We start from the raw sequence: 22,596 nt of genomic DNA on the forward strand, positions 1-22,596 counted from the left end.
GGCCACTTCCTTGCCTCCTTCCTGCCTCACTGCCATTCCCAGTCCTGGAGAGGGTCAGGGGAACCAGGCGGTCAGTCCTGAGCCCAGTCCAGTGGTCCAGCCCCACCCCTGCTGGGGAGAGGGAAGAGATCTCATCCCTGTCTTCTCTTAAAGGGGCTGAGATGTTCAAAATCTGAGCAGTCAGAGCTAAACAGCACCATTTAACAGTGATGCTGCCAAAGACGGTGAAGTCCTAGTGTTTGGCACCTACTACGACTCAGGCTCTGAAACATGGGGTAATCTCCCGATACAGTCCTCGGGGGAGATGATTTGAGCTGCTTTTTCAGATGAGGAAAACTGAGGCTCAGCGAAACGAAGCCACTTGCCTGAAGTCACACAGCTCATAAGTGGGGGAACTGGGATCTCTCCAACCCTGGGCTGCCCAGTTTCCATGTGCTCAACCCGCCCGTGCATCCTGCCTCCTCCAGCAGGGGGGAAACTAGGGTGAACCCTTAGGGACCCTGTCCTCCCAACTCGTCCACCTCCCGTCTGTTGGCCCAGGGGAAACTGAGGCCAGGAGATATGAAAAGATAGTCCTCCATTTACAGAAACACTCAGGGGCAGAGCTGGGCAAGTGTCCAGGACCTTTCATCTGAAAATTGAGGGCTCCTTCCAATAATGCTTTCATGTCTGTGGGATGCTGGGTCAACCTCACTCCTTTTCTGAGCTTCAGTGTCACCATCTGCCAAATGGGGAAATAAAAATAATCAGAATGATGATAGTAGCTACCAATTTTATTGCTTAATACCTTACATGCAGTATTTCATTTAATTCTCCCAACACTCTATGATGTGATGATAATAATAATAATAAATTTGTAACAATGACATTTATGGTGCCACAGTACATCAGAAGTATTATGGAAAACACTTGGCACCCACCAATCGTTTAATAATCCTTACAGTTCTATTCTGTTACCCATCTTATAGGTGACACATTGAGGCACAGAGAGGTTAATTAACTTGCCCAAGGTTAGTTAGTGAATAAGAGGCAGAGCCAGGATTTGAACTCGGGAGGCTGGCTCCTTTGCATGAGTAGACACTATAGTGAACCCCATTTTCAGTCGAGGAAACTGAGGCTCAGGGGGTAAGAAACTTTCGCAGTAAGTCCCAGCAGACTGAACTCCTGCCCACGGGGCCACCTTAGGGGCTTGCAGAGGAGATGGTGGCTGTTAAAAGCGGCTTCTGGGCACTGTGACTGGCAGGCAGACGTCGTTGGGAGCGGGGCGAGGCACTCAGGACAGGCAGGCTTGAACGAAGAGGCTGAGTGGAGACTCCAGTTGGGAATTCATCAGAGAAACATAGTCCCGGTCTGGTGATACAATAACAAAGAGTGTCCCCCTTGAGTACAGACGATAACACTTTTTTTGGCCATACCATGAGGCATGTGGGATCTTAGTTCCCTAACCAGGGATTGAACTCAGGGCCCAGCAGTGAAAGCACAGAATCCTAACCACTGGACCACCAGAGAAGTCCCACAGATGATAATTCTCAGGGTGCCACTGGACAGCCCCCTATACACCGAACTGTGTTCCCATCTCTGTCGCCCCCACATATACAGAAACATCACCTCCCCCATACACATGCACACAGACCTCACACCCCAATCATAGCTGACACCAGCCAGGCCTTGCTCCTGAGATCCTCGATCTTGAACATGGTTATCATCAAGGTTACTAGCCCTAGAGTGAGAGCCTCCGGGGTTCATCTCGTCACTGTCACGTGCTTGGTATGTGACCCTTGGGCACATTCTTTCACTGCTCCGAGCCTCAGTCTCCTCATCTGGAAAATGGGAACCGTAATATCCACCTCTACCACTCCAGGCTGTCGTGTGGGTTCAGTGAGATTGTGTGAATCCAGCAAGATGCCTGATACACAGTATCAGGTCTGGCAGATAGTATGCTCTCAATAAACAATAGCCATCGTTATTATTATTATTGCTATGGAGAATGTCACGTTCCTGATTCACCATCCACTGGTAATGTGCCCAAAGGAAATAACACCCCATCCATCTCTCTGTCAGAGAGAGCGTCACAGCTCAAAGACAGCATCGCACCTCTTGGCATCTCATCCCTTCAGAAGCATGTCTTGGTTGTATTATATCTCTCGCAAGGACAGGCAGCACCATCATTCACAGAAAGACATCAGCCACCAAGGTCCCGCCCCTCCTCAGTGGTACCGACCACACCCCCGGCATCTTTTCCACCACCAGCATCCCCACACACTCCCAAGGACAATAGCAGCATGCCACCCTAGCCTCGTACCTCCACAGAACACATCAATGCTTCCACCCCTACCCACACACAAGAGCAGGTAATACCATGAGTACAACACCCCTACTTTGGTTCCCCCAAAACATAGGTCACCAAAAACCCCACCTCTGCCACATTCACTTCTATCCTACCTGTGTCGTGAACAGCCCCCTCTCCTACATCCAAGCCATCTTTCAGCGTCAATGCTGAGTAAAAATTGCCACTCTTGGGAATTCCCTGTTGGTCCAGTGGTTAGGACTCTGTGCTTTCACTGCCAAGGGTGTGGGTTCAATCCCTGGTCAGGGAACTAAGATCCTACAAGCCATACAACACAGCCAAAAAAAAAAAAAGAGAGAGCCACTCTTCCCATACATAGCACCCCAAATCTCGGGTAAGTCAACATTATTTATGGAGGTAGAGGAGTATTGGTTCCTTGTTGGAAGCCTTTATAAGCTTTGCTGAGGATCAGGGATGTGGGAGTGGAGGAGACCAGAAACCCAGAATGACTAGAAGAAGGAAAGACAGCCCGATCCCAAGGTGGAAATATTGAAACTGCAGCAGAGAGGAACCAGGAGAGCTGAAATTGGCATCTTTAGTTGCTGTCCTGTGTAGCGGGAGCAACTAGCTGGACCCCAAGGGAAAAGCTTAAGGGAGTGGGGGAAAGGTGGGTGGGTGGAAAGTTCTGGCATTTTGCTTCAGTAGAAAGAACTTTTTCACAGGCAGAACCTTGATTGTTCAAACGATGGGATATGTGAGGTCCAGGGGCTTCCAGTTTTGGCTGACGTCACGTGTCTGCCCTTTGCTTCGAGGCAGGCTGGCAGATAGAAGCCTGGCTCCTTCCTGGAGGAGGTGAGCTTCCCACTATGGGAAATGGAGAAGAATCTGAAGAGCACTTGAGCAGACTGTGGGCTACCATGGGGACTCCAGGACCTTAGAATTCTGAGCTTCTACAGATGGGAGGTCTCGGCTGGTCACTCTCTGTAGGACCCTGACCTCTTGAGGAGGGGCCTCCAAACTTCCACTAGTTTGATATAGGTTCCACCAGGCACCCACAAGGTGGTTTAAGCGGAGATTCCATGGACGGACTTTTTTGGGGGAATCATTTTGGGTTTAGATGAATGTGCTTTGGGAGGAAAAAAATGTAACCAGTCCTTCAAACTCTTATTAGCAATGATTTTTTTCAATGTCCTCTTTAAATAGATGCATTTACATCTTAAGAGGGAATGGACTTAAAAGGCATGGACTGTCTGTCTTGTTCTCTGCTATGTCCCCAGGATCTAAAACAAGGCCTGGCACGTAGTGGATGCTCAGGAAGGATTTGTTGGCGGGAGGGAGGGAGAAAGAAGGGAGGGAGAGAAAAAGCAAGGAAATGATAGTGCAGAGGGAGGCAACAATTCAGGCAGAGAGGTAGATGCTGGAGGGCGAGTGGAAGCAGAGCCTGGTTTCTTATCAATGAGAACACGTTCCTCCTCCAAAAAGCAGGCAGAAGCCTGGGGAGAGGTGATGAAGGAAGTGGCGTCCCCCCATCCTCCTATTTCCTAACAAAACCCCAAACCTCTGAGGCTCATTTCCGCATTGATAGAGCACTTAGTGTGCTTCAGACACTGTGATTAGAGCTTCGCCCATGAAATAGGTAATAGTAAAAATGATGACTGTGATAAGGATCTCTTGATACCTGACGTTTCTAAAGTGGTCTACGTGCCTGAGACCATCCTAAGTACTCCACGGATTAGCATTGAATGAATGACAGTCAACCCCAGAAGATAGCGCTATCCTGTCCCCATTTTAGAGATGAAAAAACAGAGGCCCAAAGAGGTGAGGTAACTCACCCCAGGCCACACCACCTGTCAGTGACAGAAATCCGCACTCAGTCGAGGGCTGTTTCTGTCATTTCATTCAGAGATTCTCAGACAAAACCTGAGGAGGTGTGAGCAAGGGGAGTGAGGGTGTCCCCAGTTTTCTTTGGAACAGTTTTCAAGAGGGAAGCTGAGGAAGTGGCCCTGGCTGGAGAAAAGATGGGGAATGAAATCAAAGAAGGAAAGAGGATGGAGTTCTTGTGAGAAGCCCTCCCCATCCTTCTGAACCTGCCAAAGATGGAGAACCGGCCTGTCTGTGTGTCAGGTTGAGGGGCAGAGCAGGCAAGGGGCCACCTCTGTGAACTCAGGGAAGGAAATCATTTGTTGGGGGGGTGCTTAGGAAGATGGATGAAGAGGCACCCTGGGGGGCTAATTACCTAATAGGCTTAATGATCTGATTAGGCACATTTAAGAGGATTGCCTTGGGCTAAAGGAAACCCCTTAATTCTGGACCTCCTTCCCTTGCCTGAAAAGCCACATCTAGCCCCTCACCCCTATACCTCTGTGTTCACACGGCAGGGAACCCAGAATTTTCTTTCTCTTTCTTTCTTTTTTTTTTGGTCATGCTGTGCAACAATGTCTTATGTCCCAGACCAAGGATCAAACCTGTGCCCCCTTCAGTAGAAATACAGAGTCCTAACCAGTGGACCACCAGGGAATTGCCAGGGAACCCAGAACTTTCAATCTGAAGGGATCAAGTGGAGATGGGCAGGGCTCCCAGCCCCCAGGACCCTACCCCATGCTTCTAACAGAGTAGTTTCTCTTTTATCTGCTCTGGATGTTGGAGTTTCATTGGAGACATTGAAACTACATTTCCTTTGCTTAAAAGAAAAAGTTGAAAACCGCTGGGGGCTGATGGTCCAAGACTGTAAGCTTCGGGAACCAAATGGCCTGGCTTGTCCTTTCTTTTCCCAGGATGTGTGTGTGCTCAGTCGCATCTGACTCTGAGGCCCCATGGACAGTAGCTCACCAGGCTCCTCTGCCCATGAAATTTTCCAGGCAAGAATACTGTAGTGGGGTGTCATTTCCTCTTCCAGGGGGTCTTCTTGACCCAGAGATTGAAACTGTGTCTCGCATCTCCTGCATTGGCAGCGGATTCTTTACCACTTGTGCCAACAGGGAAGCCCTTCCCAGGGTTTATTATATGCCTACTATGGGCTGGGTGCTACATGAGTCCCTGGACATGAGCTAGGGCTTCAGTGACATGGCCCACACTGGACTTCTGGAGTACATCCTTCTGAAGGCATGAAACGGAGATCCATCCCCTCCCTGGAGTTCCAGGAAAAGTTCCAAGAAGATGGGACATTTGAGGGGAGACCTGAAGCACAAGAGAAATTCACTGGGGGAGGGGCGTTCTTTGCGACCCTGCGGACTGTAGCCCACCAATCTCCTCTGTCCATGGGATTCTTCAGACAAGAATACTATAGCTGGTTGCCATTTCCTCCTCCAGGGAATCTTCCCAACCCAGGGACGAACCAGTGTCTCCTGTGCCTCCTGCACTGGCAGGTGGATTCTTTCCCACTGAGCCACCTGGGGGAGCTGAGTTCTAGGCAAAAAGAATGTGCAAAGGCCCTGAGGTGGGAGGGAGAAGGGAAGTTTGAGGAGCAGAAAGGAAGGTGGGTCTAGTGTGCCGGGAGACAGATGAGGATGCGAGGCTGGAAAAGAGGGCAGGGCCAAATCACAAAGAGATTCAGACTCAGAATTTTCCCCTGGGAGGACTCGGGGGCAACAGTTTGATCAGAAGATCGCAGAGGTTAGGCAGTTGCCTTGAGACTGCGTTAACAAGGTGCTTCACGCAGGACCAAGAAAACTGGTTCATAACAAAGAAGGACCAAAGCCTCATTGAGGACTCTTGGTGCCGCCTCCCAAGGTCTTGGAGGCTGTCCTGGTGCATACTGGTCTTCAGCTGCCAGCTGGGAAGAGTGCTAAGCATGCGTGGACCAAGAATGAATCAGAATTGCATTTGAACATCAACCCAGCAACTGTCTTGGTGCCCTTGGGCTGGTGGTACCTTAACTTCTCTGTGCCCCTCTGTGCCTCAGTTTCCCCTCATGTAAAAATAGAGGGAACTTCCCTGGTGGTCCAGGGGTTAAGCATTCGCCTTCTAATGGAAGGGCTGTGGGTTCAAACCCTGGTCGGGGAGCTAAATTTAAACCACCGAAAAAACAAAACATAAAGCAGAAACAATATTGTAACAAATTCAATGAAGACCTTAAAAAAAAATGGCCCACATCAAAACATAAAAATAAAAAATAAGTAAAACATAATAATAAAAAAAATAGTGGAGAAGGAAATGGCAACACACTCCAGTATTCTTGCCTGGGATATGCCATAGACAGAGGAGCCTGGCAGACTTCAGTCCATGGGGTCACAGAGAGTCCACTCGACTTAGTGACTAAACAACAAAAAATATATATATATATAAACTATGTTGCAATGAGGGAGCTTTCTGGGTTGCTCAGCTGGTAAAGAATCCACCTGCAATGCAGGAGACCCCAGTCCGATTCCTGGGTTGGGAAGATCCCCTGCAGAATGGATAGGCTACCTACCCACTCCAGTATTCTTGGGCATCCCTGGTGGCTCAGACGGTAAAGAATCCGCCTGCACTGTAGGAGACCTGGGTTTGATCCCTGGGTTGGAAAGATTCCCTGGAGGAGGGTATAGCAACCCACTCCAGTATTCTTGCCTGGAGAATCCCCATGGGTCAAGGAGCCTGGTGGGCTCCATGGGGTTGCAAAGAGTCAGACACGATTGAGCAACTAAGCACATGTTGCAATGGAAGAATTTTAAAAAATAAAAATGGACCTCATTTTCCCTACCTCACTGGGAGGTTGTGAGGAATGGGTGAGATCAAGCCAGCAAAGCATTCAACACAGCACCAGGTCAGTAATGAGTGTCAGAGCCTTTCCAGAGTCCAGCCTTCTGCTCCCCTCCCGCCTCATTGCTTCCACCAGTCAGACCACCGTCACCTCCTGCCTGGACTATTGCAGTTGCCTCTTCACTGGGCTCTTCCACCCGTGCTGTCACAGTCTGCTCCCCTCATGGGCCTCAGAGGGATCTTTTTAAAACCTAAGACATCACACATGGAGCTTCCCTGGTGGCTCAGTGGTAAAGAAGATTCTCCTGCAATGCAGGAGACTTGCGGGAGACGCTGGTTTGATCCCTCGGTCGGGAAGATCGCCTGGAGAAGAAAATGGCAACCCACTCCAGTATTCTTGCCTGGAAAATCCCATGGACAGAGCAACCTGATGGACTATGGTCCACGAAGTCACGAAAGAGTCAGACACAACTGAGTGACTGAACTCCTTTGCTCAGAGCCTTCCCGAAGCTCCTGTCTCACCTGGAAGAAAAACCACCTTGGTCCACAAGTTTGAACACCCCACCACCACCCCACCTCTCTCAGCCCTCATTTCCTCCCGCTGTCTTGTCTCACTCACCCCCAGCCACACTAGACATCTCACCCTCACGGCACACCCTCACCCCAGGGCCTTTGCACTTGCCCTTGCTCCACATGGCCACGTGGTTCTGTTCTGTTCCCTCCTCCACAGCCGTGAGACAGTGTATTTTAATGGTTCAGAGCAGGGACTCTGGAACCAGGTGGGATTCAAATCTCAGCTCTACCACTTCCCAGGTGGCACTACCCAGGTTGGTACCTGATGGGTACCCAGATGTTGCTAGTGGGAATGAATCTGCCTGCCAGTGCAGGAGATGCCAGAGATGTGGGTTCGATCCCTGGGTTGGGAAGATCCCCTGGAGAAGGAAATGGCAACCCACTCCAGCATTCTTGCCTGGAAAATCCCATGGACAGAGGAGCCTGGCAAGCTATAGTCCACGGGGTCACAAAGAGTTGGACATGACTGAAGCAACTGAGCACATATGTGACACCATCTACTAGCTGTGTGAATGGAAGAAATTCCTTCACCTTTGTTTCCTCATCTCTGGAGTTTTTTTTTTAAGTACCTCCCTCTTAGCAGCAGTGTGAAAATGAAAAGATCTCATATTTGTAAATTACTTGGAACAGAGTCTAGCGTGTAGTAGGTACTATGGACGTGTCTGTTCGACAAAGAATGCTGTATTCTTGGGAAGGGCTTTCCTTGTCACCGGATCTGACAGTCCAGCACCTACACCCTCATCCTCTTTCCTGCCTCTTTATGTTTTCTCGGTACTTACGCCATCCGACAACATGAAATGCACTGTCTTGTCTCCCCTGCTCTAGGAGAATGTGACTGTGCACTCTTGGCTGAATCACTAAAGCTCTTTTGACCTTATTTGCGAAATCAGGGATCTTTGTCTGTGTTCTTCATGGCTGTTTCTCTAGAATGGTGCCAGGCACATAGCAGGTGCTCAGGAATTCTTGGTGGAATGAATGAGTGAATGAGTGACTGAAGATCAGTACGTGTATTATTCCCCTACTGCTACTCTCTTGAGTCCTTGCTCCTGTATGTTACTGTGATCCCAGCGGGTTTCCTAGCCCAGCCCATGCCAATGCCTCCCAGGAGGTAACTATCCAAAGGCGAAGACCCCTCTCTCCTGACTCCCCTCCCCGCTGTGTGCCCCTGCAGAGGAAGGTGAATACTTCCTGAAGGTGCTGATCCCCAGCTACGCTGCGGGCTCTATCATCGGCAAGGGTGGGCAGACCATCGTGCAGCTGCAGAAGGAGACGGGAGCCACCATCAAGCTCTCCAAGTCCAAAGACTTCTATCCGGGTGAGCCCCAACTCCGGGGCACGCTTGCTCCGGCCTTCCATCCCTCCCATCTGGGCCCTCCAGGAGGGGGGAAGACTCCCCTAGGGGCAGTGAGAGTAGTAGGGGGCCTCCCCTCCTCCCCCTAAGGGGACCGAGCAGCTCTGGGCCCCAGGGCCCAGGCCTGAACAGATGGGGGTGGGGGCAGGGCAAGACAATGGGCTGCTGCATATTCATGAGCTCATTTGCATGATGTGGTGGCAGATGTACCCATTCCCACACACCTGCCCCGTTGGGTCTGTTGGAGGAGCTGGGGGGGTGGCCAGGGAGGCAGGTGTTGGGGTGTCCCTCACGGCTTGGGGGGTCAGCCTCCCGTGTTACACAGACCCTCCGTCTTTCCCTTTGGATTTCTCTGTCACCCCACCTCACCCAATCTGAGTCACACTGGTTCCCCATCTGTGTCTTTCTTGCCGCGTCTCTCATTCCGTTTCTATCATCTTTCTTTCTTGTCCACTGGCCGAGCCACCCGGCACGTGGGGTCTTAGTTCCCTAACCACGGGTGGAACCCGGGCCTCTTGCGTTGGAAGCGCAGGGTCTTAACCACTGGGCAGCCAGGGCAGTCCCTGGTTCCGTTTGGAGGCCCCCATCTCTGTTCACTTAGCCACCCAGCTGGTCTGTCCGTCTCTCTGCTCTTCCCTTTCTGTCACCTCCGCTTCCCTTCCCATCTCTCTCCCCATATTTTCCTTTTCCTCCACTTCTTAGTCTCACTTTTTTTACTCTATGTTTCCAGTCACCAATTCAACTAGTGTTTAGTGGCACCCCTCAATGGGTCCATTCTCTGCCGGGGGTTGCTCCTCATTTCTTTCCACCCCTGCTTGCCCATCTCTCCTCTTACAGTCGTCTTTTTCTCCTGAGTCTCAGCTTCCTCGTGTCTTTTTTTCTCTCTCTCCACAATCAGCCCTTTTTCTGCCTCTACTCCAGCTCTATCTCCCTTCCTCCAATCATAAATTGTCCAGGCCCCTCCCCTCTCACTAATCCCCCTCAATATCTCTCACCCCCTTCATATGTCTCTCCCAAGACCAATGCCTGAGCTTCAACATCTAGGAATCCAGGGAAGGTCCCTGAATTGCATCTTTGGTCCAGCGCTGGTTCTAGTTCATCCTTAATCCCCTTGGATTTTTTAGGTCAAACACCAGAGCTGAAGCCCAGGGTCAGGACAGTTTCATATTCTCTTTCTCTCTCTCTCCTCTCTCCAGCCCGCCCTCTGCCTCCCATCTCACTAAGCAGCTTTGGCAAGAGGTTTAGAGAACAGTCCAGGGAACCTGGCACAACCCCCTTTTCTCTTCCACCCTGGCCCAGTTTTCCCCTCACCCCTCTAGCCCACAAGGTACGGCTGAGACCTCTGCTTAGGACATCCTTCCAAGGACACTTGGTTCCTTGCCCCTGGATCTCATTCTGTGACATAACACACATCCTCCCCTCCCAGCCCAGTGACACCCCGCACTGGCCAGGTAGCTGAGAACCCCAAAGGATGGGCCAGTCATTGACTCTCCTGGGCCAAACACTGTTCAAACGAGCAACGTGAGCTAAGCATCTCTCCCCAGCCCCTGGACATGCAGCCAGTTCTGCTCCCCACCCCCCACCCCCATTCGGAACTTCCAGATCATACAGCATGTGCTGGCTCCTGGCTCAGAGATGCAGGAATAGCCCTCTACATCCCAGTTCTATCCTTGGGACTTCCCAGGACCCAGAGGAACATAAGAGATGGAGATGCTACTGCTCTCACGTGTGTTTCTCTGCTTCTGGCTGATACCCTCCATTCATTCATATTCTCTGAGCATCTTCTCCAGGCCAGCCCCATGCCAGACAGAGATGGGGACACATCAGTGACTGAGACACCCCAGCTTAGCCCTCATGGATCTCACATCCCAGTAGGGAAGATAAACTGAATACCAGTCATGACTTAGGGTGGTCAGGGCTGGGACTGGGGAAGCCCAGAGAATGGAGAGAGCCCAGACAGAGCACCTGACCCAGACTGAGATGATCGGGAAGGGCTTCCTGGAGGAGGAAGCCAGAATAATAAAAGAGTGGGCTAGGTAAAGAGCAGTAAAGTGTGATGAGATGAAAGAGCATGTTCAAAGGCTGCGGGTGGGGGTTAGTTGTTCATTGTGGCTGATGAGAGGACAGGTGTGAAATGACAATGGAGAAATTGAAAGGGTCCTCTGGGCCTAGTTAGCTCACACACACACACGCATGCTCACACACAGACGCACACTCACACGCATGTCTGTACTTATGTATCTGCTCCATGAAACAAAAATCTGTGTGGCCCTTAACCCAAAGGGGGGGTGCAGAACACACGAAGGTTGCCCCCTTCTTGGTACAGGAACCCCCGAGCTCCAGATTCAATCCTTCCGAGTCATACATGGAGAAACTCAGACCCTGAAGGAAGCAGGTACCTGCCCCAAGCCGCGCAGTGTTCTGTGCAGCTTACCCAGACCTTCTCCTGATTCTAAAACTCCTTCAGATTTTAAACAGCTGCCTGAAGCCCTGGACCCTCACCCCAGAAGAAAAACAGATACAGACGCTTTTTTTTTAATGTATTGATTTATAACATCTTTGTGGCCAAGTTTAATATCTTACATATTCCTTTTTACCATCAAAAATACAAAAGCAAAATTGCAATCATTGTGTGCCTCCCCCCAACACATACACATGCACACACTCCACCCACACCAACTTTAGCACAGGGTGGCTAAATGTTTAAAAGCCCAGACTCTGAAGCCAGACACATGGGTTCAAAACCCTGATTTTTCGCTACTGGCTGAATGAATTTGGACAAAACCCAGGCCTTAGTGTCCTTAGCAATAAATCAAGAATAATAATATCAGCTGCCTCATATATTAAAGTGAACAAATATATGTATACATATAAAATGCTTAGAATGATGCCCAGCGATTGTTGTTATGTAAGCACCAGCTGTTATTATTAGATATTCTTTCAGGGTTTAACTGAGTCCCCCAAAGCCCCTGTGGATCCTGGTTAAGAACTACAAGGGGGTGTGAGATCACAGACTCCCTGAGCTGGAAGGAAGCCTCACAGAGATGGAGAGCCGGGCCACTTCAGCCAGGCTCTCCCTGGGGCCACTCCACCCCCCAGGTTCCCACCCTGACCCACACCCTTTCCTATTTACACCCAGACGGAGGCAGCCTATGCGCTGACTCACGCTTGGCTCAGACCAAGCCATTGTTCTGGGGTGGAGGGGAGTAAGAGTGAAGAACAGCAGCCCAGAGGACATGAGGGATGTCAGCTACACCAGTGACCCAAGACGGGGACACCCAGACACATGGCGAGACTGGCATGCCAGGCTGGGACACGGCAAGAGAGGGATCAGGGTGTAACACCAGCATGCTGCACAGGTATACCCACAGGACACTGGACACTCACCCCCAAGTGTCCCAGACACGCAGGCACACGGAGCCTGGTGCACTCAGGACCATTTTTAGATCCAGGGAGCTAACTAGTCCTGCAAACAGAGTCCTACCCAGGGAGACACACACACACACCACACCTAGCATGCCTGTATCATCCAGGCACTCACAGCTTCACCCCAGCCAGTCCTGGTGGAGTCGTCTTTGTCTGGCTGTAATTCAGACCCTCAGACACACACCACAAATACATCAGTCCTCCAAATATCAGTTCTTACATACTGACACCTGGGTCTGCCTCTCGGTTTTCTTTCTCTTCCTCATATTCACCCTCATCATTCACAGTGTCTTGCCTGTTACCTGTTCATGCGCCTTTGCACGTATATATGCAGTCCACACACCATTTGTCCAGGTAGTCTTTTGAACACCCAGAGGTGTCCGTATATCTTTTTCTCTTACATATACACACAGAAACACACACACACACACAGGCGCACTGTCATACAATCTCCAAGTGCTATGCATTTATCGTACAACCTCAATGCCACTTCCTGGGATTCTTTGTTTCTTACTCTCAAACCCTCATGCACACCCAGCTCAGACTTACAAATAGTGTACATAATCTTGAACATCACAGTGACATCCCAAGTCTTTCCCCCACACACAAACGTCTTTACTGAAATCACTATGTCATGCAGTCTGTTTGTATCCTGGTCTCTCCTGCTCTTTCTTTTACACACGTACACAGATAGATATTTGAGCCAGTCCTGCCCAAGAAAATACATGCACACACACACACCACTCACCCAAACAGCCTCACAGATGTGTTTGCACTGGTCAGTGTCACCCAGAGTCTCTCTCTCATACATATATATCCCAACATCACCTAGAATTAGCACCTCTTCTCTCTGCTACCCGCCCCAATACACACACACACACACACACACACACACACACACACACACACACACACACACACACACACACACACCCAAGGATGCCCAGGTCAGAACCGCCACAAATATCTGGAGAATCGCCAGCAGAGGCACCCTGCCATCATTTCTGCATCCCCATCTCCACTCTTCCATGAGTTGTCTTTGACCCACTCTGCTCTCCCCTCTCCCCACCCTTGCCCTCCCCCACCCCTCAGCCCTCCATCTGGTGGGTCCAGGCAGGCACTCAGGCCTCTCTGCTGTCTCCCCCATCCCCCAGCCCTTCCCCATCCTCTCCAAAAGCCCAGAGGCCGTCGCTGCAGGCTTTCAGGGGTTGCCAAGGCAACGGGGCCTCGTCCCTCATCCCCCTGGGGGTGGGCTGAGGACCCGGCCAGCCACACCGATAAGGGGGTTCCAGTTACTGTGGCAACCGTTGCAGGCCTGAGCTCTCGGCTTCTAGAAGGTGGAGGGGGGGCAGTGAGTGAATGGTTGCCAAAGCAACCGAGAGCCAGCAAGGACTGGGAAGAGGCAGCTGAGCCCTGTCTCCCTTGCCCAGGGCTGTTGTGGGCATAGCAAAGCACTTAAGCATCATTCTTCCATCCCCTGGGTTTGTTTTAAGGGAGGGAGACGAAGTGAAGATAATAAAACAGGAATTCCACTCACTCTTCTTCTGATGATTGTGACCCTCTCTTCCTTGCTCAACAGGAACCACAGAGAGAGTATGCCTGGTACAGGGCACAGCAGAGGCCTTGAATGCTGTGCACAGCTTTATTGCCGAGAAGGTCCGAGAAATCCCACAAGCGATGACCAAGCCTGAGGTGGTCAATATCCTTCAACCCCAAACCACAATGAATCCTGACAGAGCCAAGCAGGTTAGCAGGGGTAGAGGCTGGGTTTTTGTAAAGCCGGTGGGATTGGAGAGAAAGCACTACTTCCATGTAACTGGTTTGCGATGAGGGTTCAGTGGCATGGTGGTGGTGTTTTGGCTATGAAGTCCTGTCCAATTCTTTGCGACCCCATGGACTGTAGCCCTCCAGGCTCCTCTGTCCAGGGGATTTCCCAGGCAAGAATATCAGAGTGAGTTGCCATTTCTTCTCCAGGGATCTTCCCGATCCAGGGATTGAACCCGCATCTCCTGTTTGGCCGGCAAATTCTTTACCACTGAGCCACCTGGGAAGCCTGCTTCAATGGCATAATAGCTATAAAACATTTATCAATCAAATACATGGTAGTGGTTCATAAACAGAGTCAGCCTAAGGATGCCAGACCTCTTATTAGAGTGATTTGATTCAGAGGGAGAATGAAGGTCTGGGAGAATCTGACCGAGACCCCCTTATTTATCCCTCCCTCCTAGGATTCACCAGATCCCTTTTTCTCTACCACCTCATCCCATTGTCTCTCAAAACCACCCGCTTCCCACTTCCTGTTTTCACCGGAAGTAACCACCCCACCCATAGTCAACAGAGCACTGTTATCCCCTCTGTTCATTAGTTACTGGATAGGAGTTTAGCCACCATTTTGGGAAAATGGTGTTTTCTTAGGAAGCAAGGAGGCGGGCCTTTCTCCTACACAGCCCTCTTGATGAGGGATGGAAGGAGGAGGGCAGAGCCTTTCGGTTGCCTACATTATCAGAAGCCGTGGCGTAGGGATGTGGCAAGAGTGGATCAGTCGCTTCCTGGGCTTCTGGGGTTACCAAGACCACTGTGCACACCGGGCAGGTGGGCTTCCTGCAAAGCCCCTGGCAACGTGGCCCTGACTGGGTAGGGGGCCGAGCAGAAGCAGAGCACGAGGTTGGCTGCGGTAAACTCCCCGTTTGCTCTCCCTTTCTCCACTCCCGTATACGTGTGCACAGAATGCAAAAGGGCGAGAAGCCCTGAGCAGGCGGACAGGCCACTTGTGAGGGTTCCTGAACAGACGTCTGCCTGGAAGCAAAGATAAGAGAGAGAGAGAGCCTAGGTAAAAGGAATCTGGGATTCCTGGGAAGTCCTGTTTCCCTGAGATGGGGGAGACCACGAGTCTGAGTTTCTGCGAGTTTGTGGGGAAACGGTGGGCAGCAAACCCTGGTAGAATACTGCGGATCAGAGCGATCCCCCCAAAACCTGCGAACTTGAGGCTTGGAGCGCGGCTGCTGTCCTTGGTGCTGAAGCAACTCCGCCCCTCAAGCCCAGCCTGCCCTCTCCTAAATCCCTTCCCACCAGCAGGGCACAGCTTCCCCACAGTTTGCAAGAAAGCGAAGGTACTGCCTCTTCCCTCCGCCTTGGTCGTGGCCGCTAGGGGCTCAGGGTTCATCAAAAGTTTGTACATGTTGCAGGGAAAATGGGGTCAGCCCCATTAGCACCTGAGCGTCTTACTCCACTCCCAAAGCCACAAGAACTCTGATATAGTGGAGTCTAACAGTTATAGAACCAGGATTTTTTTTTTCTCTGCCTTGTTACTCGGGGGCTTCAAAGAATGAAAGAGATAATGGCTGAAGGTTCAGACTCTGGACTCAGATGTTGAGTTGAATTCTATTCTGATAGTTCCTACCTGCAGGACCTTGAGCAAGTGACTTGATTTCTCCATGTAAAATGAGATTTATAATGGTACCTATTTAAGGGTAGTGGCTAGTGTTTATTAATGTTTGAAAAGCAATTATCCAAAAATGTTTGCTATTGTTGTTACTATGGGATTTTTGAGTCTGGAGGCAAGTCTGTTCCCTTTTTGCCTTGGACTTGCTGTGTTGCCCTGTGTCTCCTTCTGTTATGTATGCTCAGTTTCCCTTTCTTTACAGTGGGGAAGCTGGGTCAGACTGGGGATTTTAAATTGAAATGTCTCCGGAATTCAGAAAGGGAACATAAAGGACTGAGGATGTGGCCTTATCATAGAGGTATCATGCTATCCCTAAAGTGGGTAGTTGCTGCTCAGCTCCACTTGATTCTTACCCTTTGGGAATGAGGACGGAGCATTATTGGGTTGACCCAAAAGTTCGTTCGAGTTTTCCTATAACATTTTCTACATTTTTCAAATGAAGTCAAACATATTTGAAATCAATAGATTTTTCAAGGTTGGCTCAGTTTTTAAAACACTATGTGGCTGTGGGCTGACTGTGGCCTGAGCACCACCAGTTTGCCACCTCTGGGTTAGACGGGTGGTTCTCAGCCCTGGCTGGTATCTGAATCATCTAGGTTAAAAGACAGATTCCTGAGTCCCAGCCTGGGACCACTGAATCCAAATATCTGGGGAGAAGTCCTGGGAATCTGAACATGAACTCTGGCCTGAGATCAGATCCTGGCTTTACGAGTCACTATCTGTGTGACCTTAAGCAATTTACTTAACTTCTCTGTGCCTCCCTTTCCCAATCTATGTGTGTTAGTCGCTCGGCTGTATCTGACTCTTTGCGAACCCATGGACCGTAACCCGTCAGGCTCCTCGGTCCATGGGATTTCCCAAGCAAGAATCCTGGAGTGGGTTGTCATTTCCTTCTCCAGGAGATTTTCCCAATGTCTCCTGCATTGTGGGCAGATTCTTTACCATCTGATCCACTCAATCTATAAAATGTATTCATAATAGTACCTACTTTATACAGTTGTTAGTGGCTGCTGTTGCTGCTGCTGTTATCGTTACTGTTGTTTTTAAATCTCCAGACTTGCAAACATCTGAGGCAGATGGTCTCTGAGGTCCTTCTGGCTCTGAGACACTTACAGTTCTACGGCTCTGTGATTCCAAGATTCGAGGAATATATTATTCTAACAGTCTACTGTTCTAACATCCGGGATTCTATAGAACTGCATCTGCAGATCTAAGATGCAGTGGTCTTGCAATCTGGGCCTATCGTGAAGGCAGCTACTGTTTTCTGAGGGCTTCCCTGTGCCAACCACCATGGAGTCACCTTAGTCATTGAATATCCCCAAGACCTGAATAGAGCAGCTGTGGTAATGTCAATGTCAGCAGTGAGGAAACGGAGGCACAGAGAGGTGAAGGCTTTTGCTTTCACCATTCCTGGGTGGACACAGTTTCTTGGATGGAAAGTTTTGATCCTTCTCCTGTTGCTCTGAAATGCTGTATCACATATTGAATCCCTCTTTCCTCTTAGGCCTGGTTTTGCACATTCTTCTGTTCTATCCCCTTGACTTGTCAGCCTTCTCTTTTTCCAGTGATTTCTTTAAAATAACAGTTGTATTGAGATATAATCCACATACTGTAAAGTTCACCATTTTAAAGTGTTTAATTCAGCGGTTTCAGTATAATCACAAAGTCGTGCATTGATCACCACTGACTAATTTCAAAACATTTTCACCACCCCCAAAAAAGCCCTAGACCCATTAATACTCGTTTTCTATTCCCCAGTGCCTCTGCCCCAGCCCCTTTCACCAGTGATCTACTTTTAGTGGCTATGGATTTGCCTATTCTGAATAGTTTATATAAATTGAAAGATACATAATGATATATAATGGTGGCATTCTGAGTCTTGCTTTCCTTCCCTTAACATAATATCATTAAGATTCATCCATACTGTGCGTGCATGCATGCTAAGTCGCTTCAGTTGTGTCCTAATCTTTGTGACCCTATGGACTGTAGCCCGCCAGGCTCCTCTGTTCATGGGGATTCTTCAGGCAAGAATACGAGTGTGGGTTGCCATTCCCTCCTCCAGGGGATCTTCCTGACCCAGGGATCAAACCCACAACTCCTACATCTCCTGCACTGACGGCAGGTTCTTTACCACTAGGGCCACCTGGGAAGCCCAAATCCATACTGCGGTGTGTTCAAAACTTCATTCCTTTTTATGGCTAAATAGTACTTCATTGTATGGATATACCACATTTTGTTTATTTATTCATCAACTGATAGAAGTGTGGGATGTTTCTACTCTTCAGTTCAGTTCAGTTCAGTTCAGTCGCTCAGTCGTGTCCGACTCTCCGCGACCCCATGAATTCAGCTATTATGAATTATGCTGCTAATGAACAAATGTGTGGATATTTGTTTTCAGTCCTCTTGGGTAAATACGTAGGGTGGAATTTCTGGGTCATATGATAAAACCTACGTTTAACTTTTTGAAGAACTGCAAGACTGTTTTCCTCGGTGGCTGTACCGCAGATGTGGGATTTAAATACAGGTCTGCCCCTGGGGACGACAGTCACTGCATGTGTACCTACTCTCATTCACCCACCCTCGGCTAAGTATGTGCCAAGCATTCATCTAGGCACTGAGAACCCAGAAGCAAGCAATAAAAAGATTTCCACCCTTGTGGACCTTAAATTCTCCCCTGGGAAATCAGAAAAGAAGCAAATAAATAAAATGTATAGGATATCAGAGAGTGAAAATACTATGAAGACAAGATGGAGAAAAAGGAAAGGAAATATGGGTACTTTTTTTCCTCTTAACTTTTTATTTGGAAAATGTTTAAAGAACAGTATAATGAACTCCTTATACACTGCACTTAGACTCACCAGTTATTAACATTTGCTTTATCTAGACACACAGACATACACATTGACTTTGGGGTTCTTTTTGTTGTTGATCAATTAGATTTTTTTTTTTTTGGCTGAACTGAGAGGCATGCAGGATCTTAGTTCCCCAACCAGGGATCAAACCTTTGCCCCCTGTATTGGAAGCATGCAGTCTTAACCACTGGACCACCAGGGAAGTCCCTCTTGTTGATCTGTTTGAAAATAACTTGTAAATCTTATGACTCTTCACCCCTAAATACTTCAGTGTCTTGCTCCCCAAAACAAAGATAGTCTCCTATATTATTATATTGCTTATATCACACTTATAAAAATTAACACTAAATTCATAATATTGCTTAATAAAAAGTCCATATTCAGATTGTCCAAAATGTCTTTTACATGTATGGAGTATTTTTATTAAAGATTCAGTCAATGTTCATGCGCTGCATTTGGCTGTTAGACCTCCTTAATCTCTTTTAATCTAGCATAATCTAGGATATGTTTTTGAAGGCAGAGCCAACAAAATTGTTGATTGGATGTTGAGCATAAAGGGAAGAGAGGACTCCAAAAGGTTAGGACCAAGTAGCGGTAGGATGCATTTTCCGTGTGCTGAAATGAAGAAGACCGTGGCAGAAACACATTTGAGGAGGAAGATGAGTTTCATTTTGGACTTTTGAGGGGTCCACTCAACATCATACAAGAGATGTGAAATTAGCAGTTATGAATCTGAAGGTATCCATGGTGGAGACATAAACACACGTGAGCTTTGATAATCTGGGTGGGCAGGGAAGGGCTTTCTGAGGGGGTACATCTGTGCAATGAATGAAGAGAGTGGGAAGCCCTCTTTTCTGGGGAAAGCACTCCAGGTACGGGAACAGCAGGTGCAAAGGCCCTGAGTCTGGGCACAGCTTGGCGAGTTGGAAGGACTGCAGGGAGTCTGGTGTGTCTGCAACGAAGTAAGCAAGAGGGAGGAAAGACTGAAGTCAGAGAGATCAACAGGGAACACAGCATGTAGAGCAGCAGTTCTCAGCCCTGTTTGATTGTTTGAAGGACCCAATGTCTACTTTCTCCTGCATATATTAGGTTGGCCAAAAAGTTCGTTTGGGTTTTTCCATTACATTTTATGGAAAACCTTGAATGAACTTATTGGCCAACCCGATATTTTGCCATGCTGACTTTACTCTCTGAAATTATATATACAATGAGCCTATTTATATAAAGAGAAAGCATATCTATATCTCTAAGATTTTTAACAATTGTATTGTGATATAATCCACAAAAATATGTTGGACCCATTTAAAGTGTGCAGTTCGATGGCTCTATTGTGTTCAGAGTCGGGCATCCACCACTGCAATCAATTTTAGAAGTTTCATTTCCTCAAAAGGAAATCTTGATCCCCTTAGCCACCACCCCTCAATCCTCCCAGCTCTCCCCACCCCAGCCCTAAGCCACCACTAATCTCCTTTGTCTCTATAGATTTGCCTGTTCTGAACATTCATATAAGTGGAATTATACAATATGTGGTCTTCTGTGCCTGGTTTCGTTCACACAGCATAGTGTTTTCTAGGCTCATGTTGTAGCAAGCATCAGTCCCTCAACTGGTTTAAATTGACTGTAATCTTCCATTGTACAGATGTACATTTCCTATATCCCTAAATATTTTTTCATAAAGGAGAAATGAAGGTGATTTGTTATAAAATAAGATGAGCTTTAATATGGTGACTCAGACAGTAAAGAATCACCTGCAATGCAGGAGACCTGGGTTTGATCCCTGGGTGGGGAAGATCCCCTGGAAAAGGGAATGGCAACTCCAGTATTCTTGCCATGGACAAGAATATTCTGTCCAGTATTCCATGGACAGAGGAGCCTGGTGGGCTACATGTCCAGGGGGTTGCAGAGAGTCAGATATGACTAAGTGGCTAACACTTAACAAGATGAATTTTAATATGTAAATGCTCCGGCAGGGCCACAGTAGAAGAAATAATGAAATAGCTGCTCACACCTAACGGCCTGAGTGACACAGCAAGAAACACGATGATCCTTAAATCATACAGATGGCATTACCACCAATGTCATGGTTTTCTTTTTTTTTAATTGAAGTATAGTTGATTTACATTGTTATATTAATTTCTGCTGTACGGCAGAATGATTCAGTTATTCGTATATGTACATTCTTTTTCATATTCTTTTCCATTATGGTTTATCACAGAGTATTGAGTATAGTTCCCTGTGCTATTCAATAGGAACTTGTTGTTTATCCGTTCTATATATAATAGTTTGCATGATGTCATAGTTTTCTAAAATGATGAACGACTTTTGGTAAAGTTCAGAACAAAACAAAATACAGCCTTATCTTCACTTACTGATACTGTAGTTACATTCCTGAAAATTTCAATAGATCTTAAAACTGTGCAAAAGAAAAAAATACTTGGTACTTAATGTGTAGCATGAAGTTCAGTTCTGGGTTGGGAGATTTATAAACAGACTTTTCACCAACATGAATGTCCAGGGGACATTCAAAAGTCATATAGAACCTGTGACAGTTCTTCATTGCGAGGAACTGACTCTCACATTACTGTGTGCAAACATCTCTGGCCCTGCCCACTGAATGCCCGCATCTGCCCCCAGTTGTTTCAGCAACCAAAACCACTCCCACAATTTCCCAGACAGCACGGGGTCAGGTTTAGGGGTTAAAAAAAAGAGGCAGAGATGAACACTTCCAAGGATTGAACCCACAGGTCTGGGGGGATGTGAGAAGCACTAAAAAGGAGGGACTTCTGTGTAGAAATGCTCTTGGAGATGTGAAAGGAGACATTTGGTTTTGAAATATCCCCACTGGAGTTAAGGTTGATCTGATTTGTAGCTGCTGCTCTACAGCTGAGAAGGGGGACCATCATATAACATGACCAGTTTTCTCCATCTTCTCTGATGTAAGCTTTGTTACTATCATTTCACAGATAAGACAACTTGCTAAGGCTGTAATAACAAGGTTCCACAAACTGGGTGGCTTAAACAACAGAATTCATTCTCTCATGATTCTGGAGGCTAGAAATCTGAGCTCTAGGTGTTGGCAGTGTTGGTTTCTTCTGAGGCCTCTGTTTTTGACTTGTCAATGGCTTTTTATTCTCTCTCTCTTCTTTTTTTTGCCATACTTCATGGCTTGCAGGATCTCAGTTCCCCAGCCACGGAATGAACCCGGGCCATGGCAATGAAAGCCCAGAGGGCCATGGCAGTGAAAGCCAGGAATTCTAACCACTAGGCCGCCAGAGAACTCCTCCTCTCTGTCTTCACATGGTCCTCCCCCTTTGTGTGTCTGTGTCCTAGTCTCTTATAAGGACACCAACCAGATTGGATTAGGGTCCATCCTAATGACCTCTCTTAATCTTCAAGGCCTGTTTAAAGACCCTATCTCCAAATACAGTCATATTCTGAGGTACTAGGGGTTAGGATTTCAAGAGGTGAATTAGGATGGATGGGAGCAACAATTCAATCAATAACAACAGAAAGGTTAATCCAGGTGACCATGTCATGGGGTGGAAAGCACAATGGAACAATAATCCATGAGGCTGAATTTCAGTTCCTTCTGGGTAACCTTGGGGCAAGTCCCTTCACCTCTTAGGCCTTGGGTGGCTCATCTGTAAAGTGAAACTAATGATGCCTTTTCTGAGGCTGGGAGTCAGAGTACTTAATGATATAGAAGGACATGGGCACCAATGCAAGCTTGGGGCGAGGTCTTGGCGGGCTCCCACTTGGTCAGCCATTAATTAAACTTTTAGGTGCTGGATGTGAGGAGGACCCAGGGGTCCCAAGGACATGGTGGCTGAGAGGCTACCAAGGGGAGTTGGAGTACTAGCTCCTTTTTTCTTTTAACTAATAAATACAGAAATATTTCAGTATTTCTGCACTATTACTTTATTTATTTTCTTTTAGCTGTGCTGCAGAGCGTGCAGGATCTTAGTTCCTCCATCACCGATCGAACCTG

General features: G+C 48.1%; 1 protein-coding gene across 1 annotated transcript in view; it reads left to right on the plus strand.

The window, feature by feature from the left end:
- The window catches only part of NOVA2 (NOVA alternative splicing regulator 2), a 33,050-nt gene that overhangs the window by 2,512 nt on the left and 7,942 nt on the right, over window positions 1–22,596 (plus strand). The window contains exons 2-3 of the mRNA XM_055411819.2: window positions 8,709–8,852; window positions 13,894–14,060. Coding sequence (XP_055267794.2) covers window positions 8,709–8,852; window positions 13,894–14,060 — 311 coding nt within the window. The remainder of the gene's footprint in view (window positions 1–8,708; window positions 8,853–13,893; window positions 14,061–22,596) is intronic.

The sequence above is a fragment of the Moschus berezovskii genome, chromosome 22 (assembly GCF_049115385.1).
Source record: "Moschus berezovskii isolate FMDL1 chromosome 22, NW_MosBer_1.0, whole genome shotgun sequence".
Taxonomy (NCBI): domain Eukaryota; kingdom Metazoa; phylum Chordata; class Mammalia; order Artiodactyla; family Moschidae; genus Moschus; species Moschus berezovskii.